This window comes from Chlorocebus sabaeus, chromosome 11 (genome assembly GCF_047675955.1).
Source record: "Chlorocebus sabaeus isolate Y175 chromosome 11, mChlSab1.0.hap1, whole genome shotgun sequence".
Classification (NCBI taxonomy): domain Eukaryota; kingdom Metazoa; phylum Chordata; class Mammalia; order Primates; family Cercopithecidae; genus Chlorocebus; species Chlorocebus sabaeus.
This window is the reverse complement of record NC_132914.1, coordinates 106687058-106707084: the sequence shown is the minus strand read 5'-3', so window position 1 is coordinate 106707084 and position 20027 is coordinate 106687058. Positions and strand designations below refer to the sequence as shown.

The window sequence follows — 20027 nt, the reverse complement described above, 5'->3', positions numbered from 1 at the left end:
TGGGAGTGTCCCGCCCTGGGGCGAGAACCTCGAGCCAATGAAAATTGACAGCTGAGCGGTGGCGCGGCCAGCTGTGGGTGGAGTCACTCCGGGGCCTGGACGGGAACCTGGCGGGGTCAGCTCCCGTCAAGAAGCCTGGCTGATGGCTGTGTGGGGCCTGGGGAGTCGTCTTGGCCTGCGCGGATGCTTCGGCGCCGCCAGGCTCCTGTATCCCCGTTTCCAGAGCCGCAGCCCTCAGGGCGTGGAAGACGGGGACAGGTGAGTGGCTGGCGGGAAGGGTAACTCGAACACCTGCTTTGAATCGTGGTGTCGTCGTCATGGGTACGTCACACCGTCGTGAGGTCACCGCGGCACCCGTCCGGTGACGTCTCCACGCTGTCCTGACGTCACCGTGGCAACTTGGACCACGTGGGCGCCAGAGACCAGGTAGTCTTTGCCTAAGTCCCAGTGAAACCCAGCTGTCATCGGGCAGGGCATGGCATATCCCGTGTGGGCCAGCAGGGCTCTCGACTCAGATTGTGACCAATTTCTATAGCAGTTTATCCCCCAGGTCCCAGATACACCAGCACCTTCTAAAGATGGCTTTCCTCATATACCTTGAAACTTGCACCCAACCCAGATCTCAGAACCTCTAGGGTACCGTGGATTAATAATGGATTAATTTAGTTCACAGATCCAGGAAATTAACCTTCGAATGGCCTTGTAATGTCACATTTTAATTTTGAGCTATGTCATTGAGTTGTTTACATTGTTATTTGAAAATGCCACTTTTTGAGCTGTATTTTGGCAATTCTTCATCTCTGAGTACACTCGAAGCCTCATAGTATGGAAGTGGCTCAGGCTTCTTTTCCTGCAAGAGGCCCTAAGTTGGTGGAGTGTAAGGTAAGAATTTGGGTAGGATAGAGTTAAGAGTCCTAGCTACTTGGGAGGCTGAGACAGGAGGATCCCTTGAGCCCAGGAGTTCAAGACTGCAGTGAGCTATGATCATGCCACTGCACTGCATTCCAGCTTAGGCAACAGAGCAAGACCCTGTCTGTGAACAAAATAATCATAGGCTAGGTAGGGTGGCTCACACCTGTAATCACAACACTTTGGGAGGTTGAGGTAGCCGTATTGCTTGAACTCAGGAGTTCAAAACCAGCCTAGGCAACATGGTGAACCCGTCTCTACCAAAAAAAAAAAAAAAAAAATTAGCCGAGTGTGGTGGTATACACTTGTGGTTCCAGCTACTGGGGAGGCTGAGGTGGGAGGATTGCTTGAGCCCGGGAGGCAGAGGTTGCAGTGAACCTAGATCGTGCCACTGCACTCCAGCCTGGGCGACAGAGCGAGACCCCATCTCAAAATAATAATAATAATAATAAATAAAGAATTTCAGCAGGATAGAAGTTACAGTTTGTGCTCTGGTCTAGGACAGTTTTGAACATCCCACTCCTGCCTCTTCCTGGATGATCTAGGAAAGTGAGTCTCATCTGATCTACAGTTTCCTCCTCAGTAAAATGAAGAGAATAGGTGGTGCCTACCTTTGAGGTTGTGGAAAGATTCCAGGATAATTCCAGAAGGTAATGCCTGTAAACTACTTGGCACAGTGCAGGGACAATGGCAAAGGATCAATCAAGTCCTTCAGCAAATAGGTATTGAGCCCATGTTGAGCAAGGCGTTACGTCAGCTACTGTACACACTGTCACCCAGCTCTGGTCTTGCCCACAGAATGTTTGCTATTAGAAGGGATCTAGGGGAAAGAAATCAATAAGAGATGACCATCTAAGCAGTAAGGGGTAGGTGCTGCCTCTGAGGTTACAAGCAGCAAGCTGGGACCTTCTGAAGGAGCTGACCCTCTGTGTAAACCATCCCCACTCACCAGATACTGATGTTTATTTCTCATTAGGCCACAGCCTTCCTCGAAGACACCCAGGATCCCCAAGATTTACACCAAAACGGGAGACAAAGGTAGGGTGGGGACAGGCGAAAAACACAGAGAAATACTCACGGCATACACCATTTTAAAGTTCTTCCAAATTCTTTGCGGCCACTTAAAAGTATAATATGTGACCAGGCACAGTGGCTCATGCTGGTAATCCTGTCACTTTGGGAGGCCCTGTCGGGAGGCCAGGAATTTGAGACCAACCTGGCCAACATGGTGAAACCCCATCTGTACTAAAAATACAAAAATTAGCTGAGTATGATGGTGCACGCCTGTAACCCCAGCAGCTACTTGGGAGGCTGAGGCAGGAGAATTGCTTAAACTTGGGAGGCAGAGGTTGCAGTGAGCCAAGATCATGCCACTGCACTCCAGCCTGGGTGACAGAGCGAGATGCTGTCTCAGAGAAAAAAAAAAAGTCTCAGAAAAAAAAAAAAAAATACATATATATATATATATATATATATATATATATAAAAAATATGTGACAGATCTCAGTATACATTACAAAAATGTTATGTGAAATGAAAAACACTCGAGATATTAAATGACAAAAGCCTGAATCTATCTGGATAAGGATGTGCATATGTATGTGTTCAGGTATGTGTAGAATAGTCTGAAAGGTTACACCTGGGACTGTTCTGGGAGAGAGGTTGTGAGAGGGGAACAAACAGAAGGACTTTCACTATTTATATACTTTTATTCTATTTTATTGTTTTTTATAATGAGTATATATTACTTTAATAGTTTTTTAAATGTTAGAACATGTTATATAGAAAAAAGTAAGATGCAGAAGAATGTACTACTATGATACTTTTTTTTTTTTTTTTTTGGATACAGGGTTTTACTCTGTCACCCAGGCTGGAGTGCAGTGGCCCAGTCACAGCTCACTACAGCCTCCACCTTTCAGGCTCGAAGTAATCCTCCCACCTCAGCCTTCTGAGTATCTGGGACAACAGGCACACATCACCATGCCTGGCTAATACTTTTTAATTTTTTTTTGTAGAGATGAGGTCTTGCTGTGTTGCCCAGGCTGGTCCTGAACTGCTGGGCTCAAGGTATCTTCCCACCTCAGCCTCCCAAAGTGCTCGGATTACAGGAGGCATGAGCTACCGCACCCAGCCAGTATACCATTTTTTTGTAGTATAAAAACATGCAGATCACTAGTATGTATTGTTTTTTGGGTGTATACTTGTATAGTAAAAGTATAAAAGCATTCACGGGACATACTCAGTGCCACTGAAGGGTAAACTTAAGAAGGGTCAAAATGGCAAAATTCTGTTATGTTCATCTGTTACCACAATTAAAAAGAAGGAAGAGGATATTGGAAAGGACTTATTATAGAGTTGGGCTTCTATTGGGTGGTTTGGGGGAGGATTCAAGGAAGTGGGGCTTTGCTGCGGATTGAATCCTGTCAGGAAGCAGGGCTGTTTCTGTAATTGGGTATCTTTTTTTGTTTTTCGAGACAGGGTCTAGTTCTGTTGCCCAGGTTGGAGTGCAGTGGCATGATCTCAGCTCACTGCAACCTCCACCTCCCAGGTTCAAGTGATTCTTATGCCTCAGCCTCCCAAACAGCTGGGACTACAGGCATGCACCACCATGCCCGACTAATTTTTTCTGTTTTTATTAGAGACAGGGTTTTGCCATGTTGGCCAGGCTGGTCTCGAACTCCTGGCCTCAAGTGATCTGCCCGCCATGGCCTCCCAAAGTCCTGGGGTTACAGTGTGAGCCACCGCACCCGGCCTGTAATTGGGTATCATAATAATTTGTCTCTAGAAGACAGAAGGGACAAAGAGGTGCTAACGCTGTAATGGATAAAGATGCAACAGCCATTCACATTCGCCAGGGAAGGGGGATGTTTGGTCATCTTTTGGTGTTTGGACAGTCATCTGTGCTCAGACATTATTCCAGAGTGGCCTTGTCTTGGCCTTGAACCATCATAGTCATAGAGCCAGCTGTCTGACGATTTTCTGTGAAATGGTTTGTGTTCAGCAGAACACCATAGTCTACCTGTGAGTGCCAGGCCAACACCTGGCAACCCCAAAGCCTGCCCAATAGCAAAAGCCAGCTCCAAACTGTCAGGGGCAGTTTTCACTTTCTCAGAGGTTGGGGGAGAAAGGCAGGGACTGTGAGCTAGGCAGAGGCACAGAGGACTTTGACGTCCTGTGAAATATAATGGTAATGTATATATGATATAAAATATGTAACATGTTTTATGTCTTTATCAGGATGGTTAATGTGTAATTTTTAAGTTTAAAAGCACATCAGGAAAGAAGTGAGGATAGTGGCTAACCCTTGGGGAGTGGCAACTAAAAGGGGGTACATGGGGGCTTTCAGGGTGTTGGTCATGTTCTGTTTATGAAGCTAGGTTCTGATCACAGAGGTATATTCAGTTAGTAGTAATTCACCAACTTGCACACTTATGATTTGAGTACTTTTCTGTATATATGTTATACTTCAGGTTGAAAGTTCTTTAAGGGGTGGTGCGGTGGCTCATGCCTGTAATCTCAGCACTTTGGGAGGCTGAGGCAGGTGAATCACTTAAGGCCAGGAGTTCAAGACTAGCCTGGCCAACATGGCAAAAACCAGTCTTTACTAAAAATACAAAAATTAACCGGGCATGCTGGTACACACTTGTAATCCCAGCTGCTTGGGAGACTGAGGCACGAGAATCACTTGAACCTGGGAGGCAGAGGTTTCAGTGAACCAAGATCACGCTGCTATACTCCAGCCTGGATGACAAAGCGACAGTTCAAAAAAGAGAGAGAAAGTTCTTTAAAAACTTGAAAGTTAAAACAAACAAACAAAAAAACCCAGCATATCAGGAAAACAGAATCTTAATTTGGGTGGCTAAACATTTTTTTCCACAGGGTTTTCTAGCACCTTCACAGGAGAAAGGAGACCCAAAGACGACCAAGTGTTTGAAGCCGTGGGAACTACAGATGAATTAAGTTCAGCTATTGGGTAAGAAGAACAGGATTGGCCTTGAGGTTGCGTTTGAGTCGAGTATGGGTAAACGTAATGAATGTGAAGCTCCCACGTGTGCTGGACAGCTGCCTTGGAGGTTGTCAGCCCTTATTGAACTTTCCTCAGCGCTGAAGTACAGGCCGGTCAGCTCCACAAGGCTGCAGGGCTGCAGACTCCTTTCCCTTCTGGCCCTGCCGGTGCCTGCATGGCCTCGGGCCCATGCCATGTGAAGCTGCCTCCCTCTCCTCCCTCACTTTTCAGGTGAGCCTGTGTGTGCCACTGAGGTTAGTATATTGAGTGAAAGAGGTGAGTTAGTATAATGCGCAGTACATCCAATGTGATCCCTTTTGTGAATGTTGTTTTTTACATAAGCCAAAGTATAGAAGGTGGACTCGAGGATGGGCCAGGTCAGGATGGGCAGGTCATGCTGTGGTCACAGACAACCCCCGAATCTCCTGGCTTAGGACACCAAAGGTGGACTGGCTGCTCCCACTTCATCCCCATCACAGGGTGGATGTGCTATGGCTCCATGTGGCCTTTACTCTGGGACCCAGGCTGCTAGGACAGCTGCTGCCTGGGGTGATTATCAGTCATTGTGGCAGAGGGAAAAGAGGTCATGGTGAAGCTCACAGTGGCTCCTGAGGCTGTCAGGGGATTGCGCAGTGGCAGTGTTGTCGCCAGTGAAGTTTATCCAAGGTGTGATTATTGCCGATTGAAAACTCTTCCCAGTACCCTGCCATGATGACTTGAAGTATAGTCGACATTGGCAGTTTCTCACAGTCTTTATGGAGACTGAACTTTGTTGGTAAATAAAAGTTGGAAAAAAAAAAGTGTGAGCAGTGGCTCACAGGTCTAATCCCAGCGCTTTGGGAGGCCGAGGTAGGAGAGTCACTTGAGCTCAGGAGTTTGAGACCAGCCTGAGCAACATAGCAAGACCTCATCTCTACTAAAAAGAAAAATTTTAAAATTAGCCAGGCGTGGTGGTGCACACCTGTAGTCCCAGCTACTCAGAAAGCTGAGGCAGGAGGATCACTTGAGTCTGAGAGGTTGAGGCTGCATTGAGCCATGATGGTGCCACTACACTCCAGTCTGGGGCGAGAGTACAACTCTGTCTCCAAAAGACAAACCTTTGTTGGGAGTGATGCCTTCCATTTACTCACATTTCAGTGGCCAGAGACTGTCATGTGCACATGCCTGACATCAGCGGGGTGGGAGGGGCAGCAAATATTTGCAAGCCGGAACACAGTCTGCCCAGCGTGCCCTGCAAGCTGGTGACAGGGGGAGCAGCAACAGTCTCAAGTGCTGGATCCTGGTATCTGACTCCGGGCCCTGTGGACTGTAGGTGCGTGGGAGCCAGACAGACCCAGCTGCAGATTTAGCACCGCTGCAGATCGTCTCTGGGACGTCAGGCAGATCACTGTGAGCCTCAGTTTACTGTTCTGTCAGGTAATCATCATGCTAATTCCCGTCTCACTGTGTTCTTGTGGGGCTTAAATGAGATGATTCCACGTTTCACCCTGAGGACAGTGCCTAGCACAAGTAATAGCAATGTTAGCTATTATCATTCTTTTTTTTTTTTTTGAGATGGAGTTTCACTCTTGTTGCCCATGCTGGAGTGCAATGGCGCGATCTCGGCTCACTGCAACCTCTGCCTCCCAGGTTCAAGCAAGTCCCCTCATTTTTACTGTTCTTAACAGTTACCTGTTCCTGGCTACCATTTCTCCATGGTGGGCCTGGCTAGGTGAGATTTTCGGGACAGATAATGGGAGGTATAGATAGCCAGCTGGGTAGAGAAGGCAAACAAACCCCTTGATGTGTGTGTGGGAGGGGGTCCAGAAGGGGGCAGACACAAGACCAAGTGGGCAAAGGGAGAAAAGGCCAGTTCTCGCGTCAGCTATTCTAATGAGCTCTAAATCATGAGCCATCATCTCTCAGTTGAGGAGGAGCAGGAGGTCTGGGAAATCTTAGTTGTGGATTCTTCCTTGGTCAGATATTGGCCAAGCATCTGCTGCAAGGCGCTGCTCAACAGAGAACCTCAGCCCCGCCTTCCTGAGCCTCAGAGTACAGGGAGCAGGCAGCACTCACCGGGCAGCTACACGCGTGGGAGCAGGCTTAGGGCAAGCGCCCAGTGGGGGCCTGCCACTGGCCTGGTCACGGAGCATCCCTTGGCAAGCAGATACTTCTGCACACCTCCTGTGAGGCAGGCATGAGGCATCCGCTATGATGGAGACAGACTGTGTCCCAGCCTGCACAGCCCTTCCCTTTGGTCCAGAGGGAAGACACATACCGGGTGGGAATCACACTGGTGTGTTTAGTTCTAACTGTAAGATGTGCCAGGAAGATGGGCTGGATATTCTCCATTGGCCCTTTCAAATCCCTTCTCTTCACCTTCTCTTTATGCATGGGAGGCTGGCCTTATCACCTGGTGGCTATGCCACCTCCATTCCTTGGTCTTCTGGCATTCAGGTGGGTCCAGCCAGTGGGAGGCACCAGCAGGTGATGGGGGAGTGAGTGCAGAGAGAGCAGGAGTGTGTGTGACCCCGTTCCCCAGCGGTGCATGGTTCTGGTGGCAGCTGGGCTCCCTCCCTCCCTCCCTGCTGAGTGACTCCAGAATCCAGCTCCCTCCAGGGTGAGTTGCACCTTCCCTGACCCTTGCCTTCAGGCTCCTGCATTTGCCTGAAACTCTGCCCACACCTCTGTGAATTGTCCCTTCCCAAAACCCTCCTCCAGGAATCCCTGCAATGCACCACTGTCTGCTGCTGGGGCACTGACTGGTGCAGGAGGGAAGTGCAAGGTTCTGAGGGAGGCAGAGCCAGGGTCCTGACCTGTGTCAGGGGCAGTTTGCTTTCCCTGCCTTACGAGGAAAGTCCTTCCCAGCCTTCAAGGCTCCCCTCCAGCATCACTTCCTCCAGGAAGCCCTCCCTGCCTCTCTAACTAAGGTCAGATTAGGCTTCTGTTGCCCTTTCCTTCAGAGCACTGATCTCAGTTTGCACCTTCACATTCAGGAGTATATCTAATCTGATTACCTATCACACTCCTGAACATGAAGGTATAAGCTTTGCCTGAAGTCCCAGAGACACTCAGCAGCGGTGCAGAATTTGTACCTGGGTCTGTCTGGTTCCCACTCACCTATAACCACAGGACCACGGGTCAGAGCTCAGGATCCATCACTTGAGACTGTCACTGCTCACCCTGTCACCAGCTTGCTGGGCAGAGCCTAGGTCAGCTTCTGTTCACCAGACTCTCGTGGGCCTGGTCAGAGTAGCTGTTCAAAAGGAATTATTGACTGGAAATAATGAGTATCCGAAAAGGCATTTCAAGAAACATACCACCAACCCCCCAAGTGGAAGGGTATAATGTTGTTATTGTCAGCAGGAAAAATAATGTGTTTATTATATCTAAATTAACTAAATGACCCACCACCTGAGAATCTATTGTTTACGGCAAGACAGGGCCTAGGGACATTACATTACAGGCGAACACTTTTTCCTTTTCCCTCATAGGTTTGCTCTGGAATTAGTCACAGAAAAGGGCCACATATTTGCTGAAGAGCTTCAGAAAGTGAGTAACACCGTCTTAACTCAAGCTGGGAATCTTCATCCCTGGTGGCCATCACGGAACTCAGCATCCAGCCATCAGTTCCTCTTTGTGTCACCTGGGGCTCGTCACTCTCCCTCTGTGAGCTCCATTTCTTCATCTGTGAAGTAGGGACAGGCCAGGTGTGGTGGCTCACACCTGCAATCTCAGCTGCTTGGGAGACTGAGGCAGGAAGATCACTTGAGGCCAGGAGCCTGGGTAACACAGTAAGACCCCGACTCTACAAAATATTTGAAAATTAGCCAGGCGTGGTGGTGAATGCCTGTAGCCTCAGCTACTCAGGAAGCTGAGGTAGGAGGATCTCTTGAGCCCAGGAGATCAAGGCTGCAGTGAGCTGTGATCATGCCACTGCACTCCTGCCTGGGCAATAGATTGAGACCCTGTCTCAGGCCGAGCACCATGGTTCAATGAAGCTTGTAATCCCAGCACTTTGGGAGGCCAAAGTGGGAGGATCACTTCAAGCCAGGAGTTCAAGACCAGCCTGATCAACTTAGGGAGACCCTGTCTCTACCAAAAAAAAAAAAAAAAAAAAATTAAAAATTAGCCAGGTATGGTGGCATGCACCCATAGTCCCAGCAACTTACAAGGCTGAGTGGGAGAATCGCTTGAGTCTCAGAGGTTGAGGCTGCAGGGAGCTGTGATTACACCACTGCACTCTAGCCTGGGCAACAGAGTGGGATCCTGTCTTAAAAAAAATAAAACAAAAACCTCTGTCTCCAAAACAAACGATTGGAGACATATAATCTTCCTTCACAGGTGAGTGGTGAGGATTGCACTAAATGAGGGAATTTAAAATGTAACGGTTCTCAACCCAGGGCCATTCTGCCCCTCAGGGCCTGCTGAGCAATATCTGAAGACATTTTTAGTTGTCGCATCTGGGGGTGGGGTGTTGCTGACATCTAAATATCCTGCAATGCACGGGACAACCCCCATCAACAAAGAATGACCCGGCTGTGAATGGCAATAGCACCAAGGCTGAGAAAGCCAGTGTGAAGTGCCTTGGTCATGCCCGATGCAGAGGGAACCTGGAGAGGCCCAGCTGCAGTGAGCCCTCAGCCAGTGGGACTCATGTGTCACAGTGTCACTGTTCTGTTCCCTAAGAAGGAGGGGGCCTCTGACCCACACAGAGAACTTCAAGCACGGAGGCAGGGTCACCACCCGGGAATGCCCAGGGTGCTGCACTTTACACCTCCACACAGACCCAGATCCCCAGAAACCGCTCCCCGCAGGGGCAGCCCTTCCCACTTCCGTTCTGAAGCCCAGGCTGGAGCCTGCTCAGGCCCCTGGGAACAGACAGAGGGGAGTAGGTGGGGCTGCCACAGGCCGTGGCTGCAGGAGGATGGGAAGCCTCAGCCACCAGAACATTCAGTGTGGTGGAGGAAGGCTTTCAACCTCCTGAGGAGCCACGGTAGCAGCGGTCATTTCTGTCTGCTGTATGCGTTGGGTCGCAGCTGCCATGTCACCTCCTCCAGGGCCTTCCCTGGCCACCTCACCTCCAGCTGGGTTAGGCACCGCTCCTAGGTTTCCACATCCTCTAACCACAGGCATCACAAGGGGAGTGAACCTGTTCACCCATCTGCCTCCCACCCAGCCTTGAAACTGTTAGGGCGGGGACTGTGTCTTGTTCACCTGGGAGCCCCACCTGGCCTGGTAGCTGCTTGCAGGGCCTGTGGCTGAGGTTGGGCAGCAATGCCACGGCTCTCATATCACCCATTTCACCGTCACAGATGCCCGTGAGGTGGAAGTTAATGTCCACAGTTTATAGGGAGCCAAACTGAGCCTCGGAAAGGCTGACTTGCCCAGCCCCCACAGCCAGGCATCAGTGGAGCTGGAATCTGAGTCCCAAACTGGTGCCAGTTCAGCCCCTGGGGTACAGCTGCACTGGTGCCAGTCCAGCCCCTGGGGTACACGCTGCACTGGTGCCAGTTCAGCCCCTGGGGTACACACTGCACTTGGCCAACCAAGTGGGTAGTGTTACCACTCCCGCTTTGACTGTAGAAGCGCAGGGACCCCAAGCTTGCCCAAGGTCTGCTGGTCAGAAGCCCTAGGAAGGTTCCAGCCCAGTGCTGGATGGGCAGCTTCTGCTCTTACACACCATGGCCTGCTTCTTGAATGCTGTCACAGTGGCCATCTTAGAGGAGGTCAGAGGTCGCAGACCTTCACCCTCCTGGTAGCCCACCATCCATCTCGAGTGGACCCTGGCTGGGCACAAAGTCAGAGGTGGTACTTGTGGTTTTCACATGCATGGGAGCTGTTGGACATTTGTCATGCAGGGGCCTGGAGCCCTTGCAGCAGACCCCAACAGACCTTCTGTTCCAAGCAAACCTACCCCCCACCTGGACAGAGCACAGGCCTCACCCAGCCAGGCTTCCTGCTCCCGGAACCCCCAAACGCCTTGGCTGACTACATTCTCCAAGCTCCTTGTCTTTTAGAGTTGAGGAAGCAGTGTCACATTTGACCTCTTGGCCCAGCTGTCAAATGTTGAGAAAAGAAGAAAACCTCATAGGGCTTAGGCGCACGGGAGACGTGGGCAGAGCCTAGACGGTTCCTCTTAACTGTCCCTGGGTGTGTGATGAGCGTCATCTGCTTAACCCGGCTGCTGCCCCCACACAAGCCTTTTCCTCCCTCAGACTGCAAAAGAGCCACAGCAGGTCCCCCTCAGCAGGGCTGGGTGTCCAACAAAGATGTTGTGCTGAAGGTTCAGAGTTTGCCTTCAAATGTCAGCCAGTTCAAGGTCTGACAGCCTGTATGAGTCCGTTCTCTCACTGGTATAAAGAACTACTTGAGACTGGATAATTTATAAAGAAAAGAAGTTTAATCTGCACATGATTTTGCGGGCTGTACAGGCTTCTGCTTCTGGGGAGGCCTCTGGAAACCTACAGTCATGGCGGAAGGCAAGGGGGAAGCAGGTACATCTTCACATGGCTGACAGGAGAGAGAGAGTGAAGGGGGAGATGCTACACACTTTCAAACCACATCTTGGGAGAACTCTATCACAAGACAGCACTAGGGGGCTGGTGCTAAACCATTCAAAACCACCCCAATGATCCAGTCACCTCCCACCAGGCCCCACCTCCAACTCTGGGGATCACAATTTAGCATGAGATTTGGGTGGGGACACAGTGCCAAACCATATCACAGCCCTTCATGAGCTAGCTGGCACAGGCTTTGCCGGCGTGTTAGGTGGCACCTCTGCACATGGAACGACATTCTCTCTGTCCAGCCCATCCCAAATAGATCTTGACTGTCACCTTCTGTTGCCTCCCAGATCCAGTGCACATTGCAGGACGTCGGCTCGGCTCTGGCGACACCACGCTCCTCGGCCCGGGAGGCTCACTTAAGTAATTCTCAACCTCCTGTGAGCCTAGGGTCAGGGGACTCTCCAAGGGGTTACCATCTGGGAGCCCAGGCACCCGGGGACCCACAGGTGGGCCAGTCAGCCTTGCTTGTAGCCCCTGGGAGGGAAGGTACCTTCTGAGCCAGTGGAAGCAGTCTGCGGGACACCCAGGTGGAAGGGCAACGGGGGCGGTTCCCGCCATAGTCTGGTAGGTGATGGCCTCATGGTAGTTCCCTCTGCTCCTTGGCTCCTCAGAGTACACCACGTTCGAGGCGGGGCCCATCCTGGAGCTGGAGCAGTGGATCGACAAGTATACCTGCCAGCTCCCACCACTCACGGCCTTCATCCTGCCTGTAGGTACTGGGCAGGCTTAACTGGGGGTGGCTGCAGGCAGTTGCAGTGACAGACACACGGGCTCTGAATAAGTCCCTCTGTTCACAGTGACAGACGCTGTCCTCCAGTTTCCCCAAGTCCCTCCAGGTCCTCACCAGTCCCTTCCAGCCCTGCCCACTCTGGAGCAGGGTGCCCAGTGGATGTGCCCTGGCAGGGCTCCTGGAGGCAGAATGCTGCCTGGTTTGGGGGGCAGGGCTGGACTTCAGAGGAGCTCCTGTCTGCAGTGGGCACACCTTTCCCACCCTGCTCAGGCAATGTCCCTTTCTGCTTTCAGTCGGGAGGCAAGATCAGCTCAGCGCTGCATTTCTGCCGGGCCGTGTGCCGCCGGGCCGAGAGACGGTAAGAGGGCCCAAGGGAAAGGGAGAGGAACAAGGGGGAGGGGAAGGGGGAGAGGGAGAGGGAGAGGGGCCTCTGCACCACAGTCAGGAGGCAGGCACAGCAGGGCCATCTCTGAGCCATCCAGCCACACATCAACAGGCCACACACCACCACTGTGCCAGACGGGGACCAGGACAGACCAAGTCCCTGTCCTCAGAGCACTGTGTTGTGGAGTGGAGACAGTGACACATGACCAAATGGACTATCAGACAACACAATTGCACCTTGCTGTGAGCCCTGTAATCTGAGAACAACAGGAAGTTATTGCTGGGTTCCCAGCATCTTGGGACAGGGGTAGACATGAAAGGACTCTGCTGGCCTCTGGGTGCATAAGGCCCCTGAAAGGCCTGCGTGGCTGTGGGGAGCCCGGGTGGACGCTGTCAGCAGACTAGCCACCACCACCCCAAAGCTACTGACAGCCTTTTCAAGGAATCTGTAGAAGGAAATGAGCAAAGTCTCTATCTACACCACTCAGAGACCAGGCTGCCAGCCTGCTTTACAGAGAAGAGAAAGCAAGCCCTACTTTGATCCAGTGGACAGGTACTTTGCGTTCATAATTTCATTTACTCCTTGTTGATAGCCCTGGGAGAGGGGTGGTGTGGTCTCCGCTTTACAGGAGTCAGGAAGCTGTGGCTCAGAGAAATGACACCGTGGCCACAGTCCCCCAAATGGTTGGTAGCAGAATCCAGATTGGAGTCCATGTCTGTCTGGGCCAAGCATGAGCTCTTCCATGGTCCCACATCACTAAGGTTTTGTTCTTTATGAAAGGCTCTTGGGCCCAGATAGCTCCTGTAACAGAGCAAGCTTTGGCTTCAAAAGAAAAAAAAATGTCATTTGTACAAAGCCATCCATCAGCAGTGCTCATAATAGCAAGAAACTGGAAACAACCCAAAGATCCAACACAGGCATAGAGCAGCTGACAGGCCCTCCGTGCGGCAGAGTTATGCAGCCGTGGCAGTGGCAAGGTGCAGATCGTCCTGAGGTGGGGATGCACGCCCGGGGCATCTCGGGTGAAGAAGCTCCTCGCTGAGCGTGTGGTGCCCACTAGAGACAGCCTAGAACTCTGACAGGCCTGGACGCACACCCTGCTGGGCCGCTAGCCAGGTGCATGGCTTTGGGTGGGGATGAGAACCCTGAGGCGGGGCTTTAGGTGGCTGGCCTGCCAACAAAGTGTATGCCACAGGGTGATACCTGGGAAAGGCTCAGCAAGGGTCTGCCACCACACTGGTGCCCAGCAGATGGCTGTCCAGTGTCTAATGTATCTGCACATAGACTGGCATGGACCCTAGGAATCCAGAATCCTGTGGAATCAGGAGCTTGGTCTGCCTGGGTCTTTTTCTCCCCTGTGAAGTTGTTCTAAGTCATGATGTACAAGCATGATGTACAAGGGGCTTAGAGTTTAGCCCATTGGGAATTAAGGGTCAGGCCCCCACTTCCTTTGAAGGCTGGAGGCTGACCACCCCAACTTCACCCCACCCAGACTCAGGTCCAATGGTACAAAAGCTGGCTGACTGGCTGGGGTGTGGTGTAGGCCAGGCGGCTCCCTCAACTCCCCAGCTGTGCTCTAGTCCTCCTTGGCCAGGCCCTCCTGCGATGTGCCCGTGGAAAGGGGGCCGATGGCCTGTTTAAACCCACCTGTGACGGATTTGTCATCTCCAGTGCCGGCCGAGCTTGTGCAGGCTCAGGTTGAGCGGTAGTGGGATGTGAAATGCTGCTCAAGGTTTAGGCCCCAGGTCAGAGCCTGTTAAGCCCCATAATGTCACATGACTCAGTGTCTCCTCCCTTTCTAGTGTGGTGCCTCTTGTCCAGATGGGAGAGACCGATGCGAACGTGGCCAAGTTCTTAAACAGGTACTCGCGTGGAACCTGGGGGTCCCTCTCTGAAAGCCGAGGCTCGTCTGTGGGAAGTAGCAGTGGTGCAGTGTTCCCACACCCCCTCCTTCATTCCCTTAGTGTTTATGAACATCTGCTCTGTGCCAGGCACCACGGCAGGCACAGGAGAGGCAGTGGCGAACAAGGTGGACACTGTGCCTGTCCCGAGAAGATTTAGATCTTATTGGGAGAGGCTGCTATAAAAACCAGGAAGAAAAACTTACGTACAAAGTGGCCTTGCGGGAGCAAAGGGTGTTCTTGGCTGGGTGCTCAGGGAAGGCCTCTCGGTGGTGACTGACCAGGGAGCCAGGCTTCAGGCCCTCTCTCAGCCAGTTTCCTCTCCCCGAGAGGGCCTGGGGCAGTGTGAACCAACAAAAGAGAGCCGGGCCAAGCTGAGCTCAGGGGCCCTCCGTGCAGGCCCCAGTGAGCCAGGCTAGCCCAGGGAGGGCTTCCTCTGCCTTGCTGCCGGCCTATGAGGCTGGAGCCACACCTGGCCCAACGCCTGCTCTGCTGGTTCCTGCCCCAGCCCTGGCTCCTGTGGCACCAGTGTGAGCAAGGCCAGAGCCTGGGGGCAGGTAGAGAGCTGGGGGAGTGGGTCTGCACCCCAGGAGCTGTCCTGGGTATCTAGAAAGTGACCTCAGGCCCCTGACTGGCCACTCCTCCCACGGACATGGCCTAGCTTCCACAGGTCCTGAGCAGCTCCTTTCCTTCTGGGAGTGGGGTTTCACCGGGAGTGAGGAGCAGGTCTATTTCACCTTCAAAGCAGCAACCCTGGGGGGACCCTTGTGGTCCCATAGCATTGCATGGGACAGGCCATTTCATCTCTTCAGTGAGGCTTCACAGAGCCAACAAGCAACAGGTACGCTGCTGCCCTCCAGGAGCACGCGGCCCAGAGGTAAAATACCCCGAACCACCTACCCTTCGCTGTTCCTGAGAGCCAGCTGTGGGGCTCAGGGCGCCTGAGTCAGGGGAGGGCTCGGGAGGACGTGGTGTGGAGCTGACCTCTGAGGGCAAGACTGGAGCAGAGAGAGAGGGAGGAACTGGTGCCCAGTGCTGGGAATGAAACAGCAAAAGATGCGGACAGCAGGAGGCAGAAGAGCTGACAGCATAAGCGCCTTGTGGGGCCCGTGGTGTTGTCCTGTAGTTCCCTCCATGGCTGCCCCTGCAGAAGGCCTCATGCACAGATGGCCCATTGCTGTTGGCTCAAAGGAGGAGGCAGGAAAGGGGCTGGGCTCTGGTCTCTAGAGTGCCCCAGCCTGTGCTGCTCACCTGGTACCTTTGGCAATGTTTGGAGGCATTACCGGTTGTCACACTGGGTTCAGGGGTGCCACTGGCATCTGGCGGGTGGAGACCAAAGGTGCTGTCAGCATCCTACATTGCACAGGATGCACAGGACAGCCCCGAACACAGAGAATGATCCAGAATGTCAGTAGGGCCTAGTCCAGCAGTGTCGGTATCACCCAGGATGGGAACTAGACCTACAGAGTCCCAGGCCTGGCCCAGCCCTCCCGAATCAGAATCTGCACGTTGCTTAGATCCCCCGGTGATGCCTGTGCACACTGTAGTTTGGGAAACACCCAAACTGATCACGCACATGAACCCTGATCACTCAAAAGTGCAGAAACCAGCTCAGAGAGGAGTCCAAAGTCATCTGCCCCATGGGGTAGGGCTGGGGCAATAGCCTCATCCTGCAGGAATGGCCCCAGCCTTGACACCGGAGTAGAGTCCTTGGCATTCACAGCAGCTGGCCTCGCATGCCATCCATCAAGTGCAAGGTGGCTGGGCCCCCGCCCTCCCTGCACAATGTGCCCAGAGCGTGTCATTTATATCTCCTCCTTGTAGGCAGATATGGGAAGACCCAGTTAGCATTGATCTCTCATTTCAAACCACTCTGTTTGCTTCTGTCTCTCTGCCCCTCCAGACTCAGTGACTATCTCTTCACACTAGCCAGATATGCAGCCATGAAGGAGGGGAATCAAGAGAAAATATACAAGAAAAATGACCCATCAGCCGAGTCGGAGGCACGCTGAAATCACAGAAAGTGGGAGCTTGGAGGATCCCTCCATGGCAATGGCCATGGAGAGAGGAGCTTGCCCTTCTGGGGTTCTGGTTCCTGAAGAGCTCACCCAGAGAGACTGAAAGCAGCCTTTCGTCCCAGCTCTGCTTTGCTCCACACCTCCTGCCACCTTCCTCAAGGGACTGTGGCCCTTTGGGGATTCTGTCCCTGACCCTGCTTCCCCAAGCTCTCCTGGGTCTTGGAGGGATGTGGGAATGAATTGGCATTGCAGGAAAGACAGGTAAAGTGATTGCTGCAATGAGAAGGAGCTGTGCGGAAAAAGAATAAAAGTGAGAAAGGCTGGAGCCGTGTGTGTGTGTGTGTGTGTGTGTGTGTGTGTGAGAGAGAGAGAGAGAGAGAGCGCCCTCCTCCTGCCAGCTCAGGTTGTTCAGAGATTTGGAATGGGACCAGAGGCCCTTGAAAATGTAATTGTGATTTACCTGTGCCAAAGGGGCTTTAAATGTCACATTTGTAACAGGGAAGGCGGACAGGATTTGGAAGTTTAGTTACCTCTGAGCCACCCATCACTGCCAAAGTGTGGGGGAAGGATAGCTGCAGATTGACAGGCGAGGCTCAGAAACTCCTGGCTTAGATTGAAGTGTGTGTGGTGGGGGTGCAGCTTAGAGGACCCCCTCTGAAAGGGGTGGAGACCCTGCTGAGAACACCACTACCGCTTGAAGGTGAACATTCCCTGTCCAGTTGGACTGAGTCGAGGGTCTGTGGTGCAGCGTCTTCAGCTTAAGAAAATGAGGTTGTCAGTTTTCAGCGACGCTGACATCCACCAGACTGATTTCTCTGATGTTGCACTTGGCTGGCTTACACCTCTGAGATCCATGCACGGCTGTATTTATTTCAGTTGTCACCGCTCCTCCCTCCTGCTATGAAACGACACTTGCCAGTGCCAGCAGTGTCCTTGGGAAAGGCGATATTTATGAAGGGCAGAAGAGGCAGCCCCAAGAACCTGAAGACTGCAGGCTGCTAATTGCAGGAAATGACTTTGGAAGGACAGACTCTTGTTGAGTTTCAGGGCTGAAATGCCTGGCGAACTCCATTCAGCCATCACGTATTGACTGAGTGGCTGCTTAGCATGGGCCACGGAGCGAGGCTCGGGTCAGCTGGTCACTCAGGCCATCTTTCATGCTGGCAAGTCAGCAAACATTACATTCTCAGTCATGTGCATATTTTTGCCTTCATTCTTACCACCTTGCCTGCAAAGTTTGCGGGAGGGCCAGGTATATGCATTTGTGTCTTCTGGGTCCCTTCATTGCTGACAGGCTGTGGTGGCCCTCTCGAGCCTTGGGCAGGGTGGGTGAGGTGCAGATGACCAGGAGTGTGTGCATGCCTTCCAGGAGGTGGCTTTGTTCAGCGCCTCACTGCCCCCTTAGTCACTCCCAGGTCTGGTACGGAGTCGGTGTTCAGTGTGTGCAAAACAGAGCTGAAAACAGACTTTGGGAGGCCGAGGCAGGCAGATCACCTGAGGTCAGGAGTTTGAGACCAGCCTGGTCAACATGGCAAAACCCCATCTCTGCTAAAAATACCAAAAAACAAAACAAAACAAAAATTAGCTGGGCATGGTGGCAGGTACCTGTAATCCCAGCTATTCAGGAGGCTGAGGCAGGAGAATCACTTGAACCCAGGAGGCAGAGCCTGCAGTGAGCCAAGATCGTGACACTACACTCCAGCCTGGGTGATAGAGCGAGACTCTGTCTCAAAAAAAAAAAAAAAAAAAAAAAAAAACCCTGAAAACGGGAAAGGCTTGAGTGTTCAGAAGTGAATGGTGGTTAACCATGTAATCACTAAGGCTCGGTCAGGGAGTATGTTCAAAGAGCTTGCAGCGAAACACTCAATTCTGTCTACACCTCAAAATCTTCCTGGAATATGTGTGTGTATATATATATATTTGGAAGTTTAGTTACCTCTGAGCCACCCATCACCATCAAAGTGTGGGGGAATATATATGCTATACATATATATAATAACACAGCAGCCCTGCATGCCTAGCCATGGGGAAGCACAGCCTCCAAAGGATAAGGAAAGCTCTTTGAGTAAATACAACATCCTAAAGTGACAATCTTTGAAACAAGGCTGTTTGCCTGTTGCCAAGTCCTGTCCTTCCAGGACTGGCTGTCACAGGCCGGATGTTAACAGTCGCATTCTCAGACCCCTGCCTCTGTATCTGTCTCCTGGTTCACCAGCAAACACCTCTGAGAAACTACCCGGGTGCAGGGCAGACGCCACCACTCAGCAGGTGTTTCTCTCATGTGCCACCAGCCTGGGAAAAATGGAGAAAGCTTGCTTTGGGGGCTGGGAGGATGGGGTGTTTAAAACATTTGCTCTTCTGCAGCGCCTTTCAAAAGCTCTATCAAGAGCCCAAGGCAAAAGCAAAGATGCGTCCCCATGTGTACACTGAGCAAATATCCTCGCATATTTTGAACCAGGTGGGGAAAGTTAATAAAAGCCCTACAATCAAGAAACATGACTGTGAAGCCCGCGCTGCCCAGTGTGTGCACACCATTGCCAACTCTCAGAAACGCTCCAGCCCACTGCATGGAAACATGGGTTTTGAAACACACAGCAGTCTGCTTTTATTTAAAGTCGTGATTCCTTGCTTGTCGTAGATTTTTTTCATAATTTCATTTTGGAAAATATTGCACACAAATATTACTCGATCACTGAGTTTGTGGGTTGTGGGCACTTCCTTACATTTTGCACCCTTGAAAATGCCTCCCCGTCCTCCAGGTCAGGCTCCCTGGAATGGGGTATTTAGTGTCATTTCCAGAGACAAGCTGGCAGTTGGCTGTTCCCTCGGAGAGAAGCCCGCAGTAACAGTGACACCAGCCCGCACTGTGGAAGGGCTTGCTACATGCAGTGCCCTGAGCCAAGTGTTCCACAGACATTATCTCATTTGAACCCCATAGCAGCCCTGGATGGAGGCATTAGGTGGGGAACCGAGTTGTCCTGGGGAGTCAGCACCAAGATGTGGGCCCCGGACGCGGCCTCGTCACTCACGGCCCCGTGCTCCTCGGCTCCCACCCACCGCCGCTTGACAGTCGTTTTAATCACTACCTGGGCTGCAGTGAACAATGCCAGGCTCTGATAGATCCTGCTGTCTTCATTTCTCAACCTAGTTTCCCTTAACTGATATTTCATGGCTATTGTTAATGTGCATTTTTCACCGAGTAATTTCCACAGCCCGAACTTGTAACACATCCCAATGACAAACGTCCCTGGTTCGGAAGCCCCCGTCAGCGGCAATGTCACCCTTGCCGCTGCCTCGACACCTTCCGACAGCCCATCCAGTTTTATGATCGCCCTGTCCCAGTGATCACTACTGAACCTTTAAGAATCCAGATGCATTTCAAGTTTAATTGAATAAAATTCTTTGTATAATGAATTCCGCATGAATGCTACATAAATCAGTGCCCGGAAGGATTTGTGGCTCATGCCTCCCCTCTGGCGGGGCTGGGAATCTGGCAATACCGACACAAGCTGGAATAAATGCATCTTTGC

At 51.9% G+C, this 20027-nt stretch overlaps 1 protein-coding gene and 1 non-coding gene across 6 annotated transcripts; both read left to right on the top strand.

Moving 5' to 3' along the window:
* Nucleotides 1-77: 77 nt before the first annotated feature.
* Nucleotides 78-16822, top strand: MMAB (metabolism of cobalamin associated B). 5 transcript variants are annotated; one of them, XM_008004636.3, is made up of 10 exons: nucleotides 78-258; nucleotides 1886-1947; nucleotides 4789-4882; nucleotides 8389-8446; nucleotides 11751-11851; nucleotides 12075-12172; nucleotides 12487-12551; nucleotides 13066-13130; nucleotides 14381-14440; nucleotides 16383-16822. In XM_008004636.3, the coding sequence occupies exons 1-10, from the start codon at nucleotides 143-145 to the stop codon at nucleotides 16489-16491; spliced, it is 828 nt and encodes a 275-aa protein (XP_008002827.1). In that variant the 5' UTR covers nucleotides 78-142; the 3' UTR covers nucleotides 16492-16822. The 5 variants fall into 5 exon arrangements, with proteins under 5 accessions (XP_008002827.1, XP_037852486.1, XP_072877178.1 ...); XM_037996558.2 differs by having other exon boundaries at nucleotides 11751-11823; nucleotides 16383-16491; XM_073021077.1 differs by lacking the exon at nucleotides 13066-13130 and having other exon boundaries at nucleotides 11751-11909.
* On the top strand, nucleotides 5537-5677 carry LOC119624132 (U4 spliceosomal RNA). Its single transcript, XR_005240198.2, has one exon. It is a non-coding gene; the product is annotated as a U4 spliceosomal RNA (small nuclear RNA).
* Nucleotides 16823-20027: the final 3205 nt, after the last annotated feature.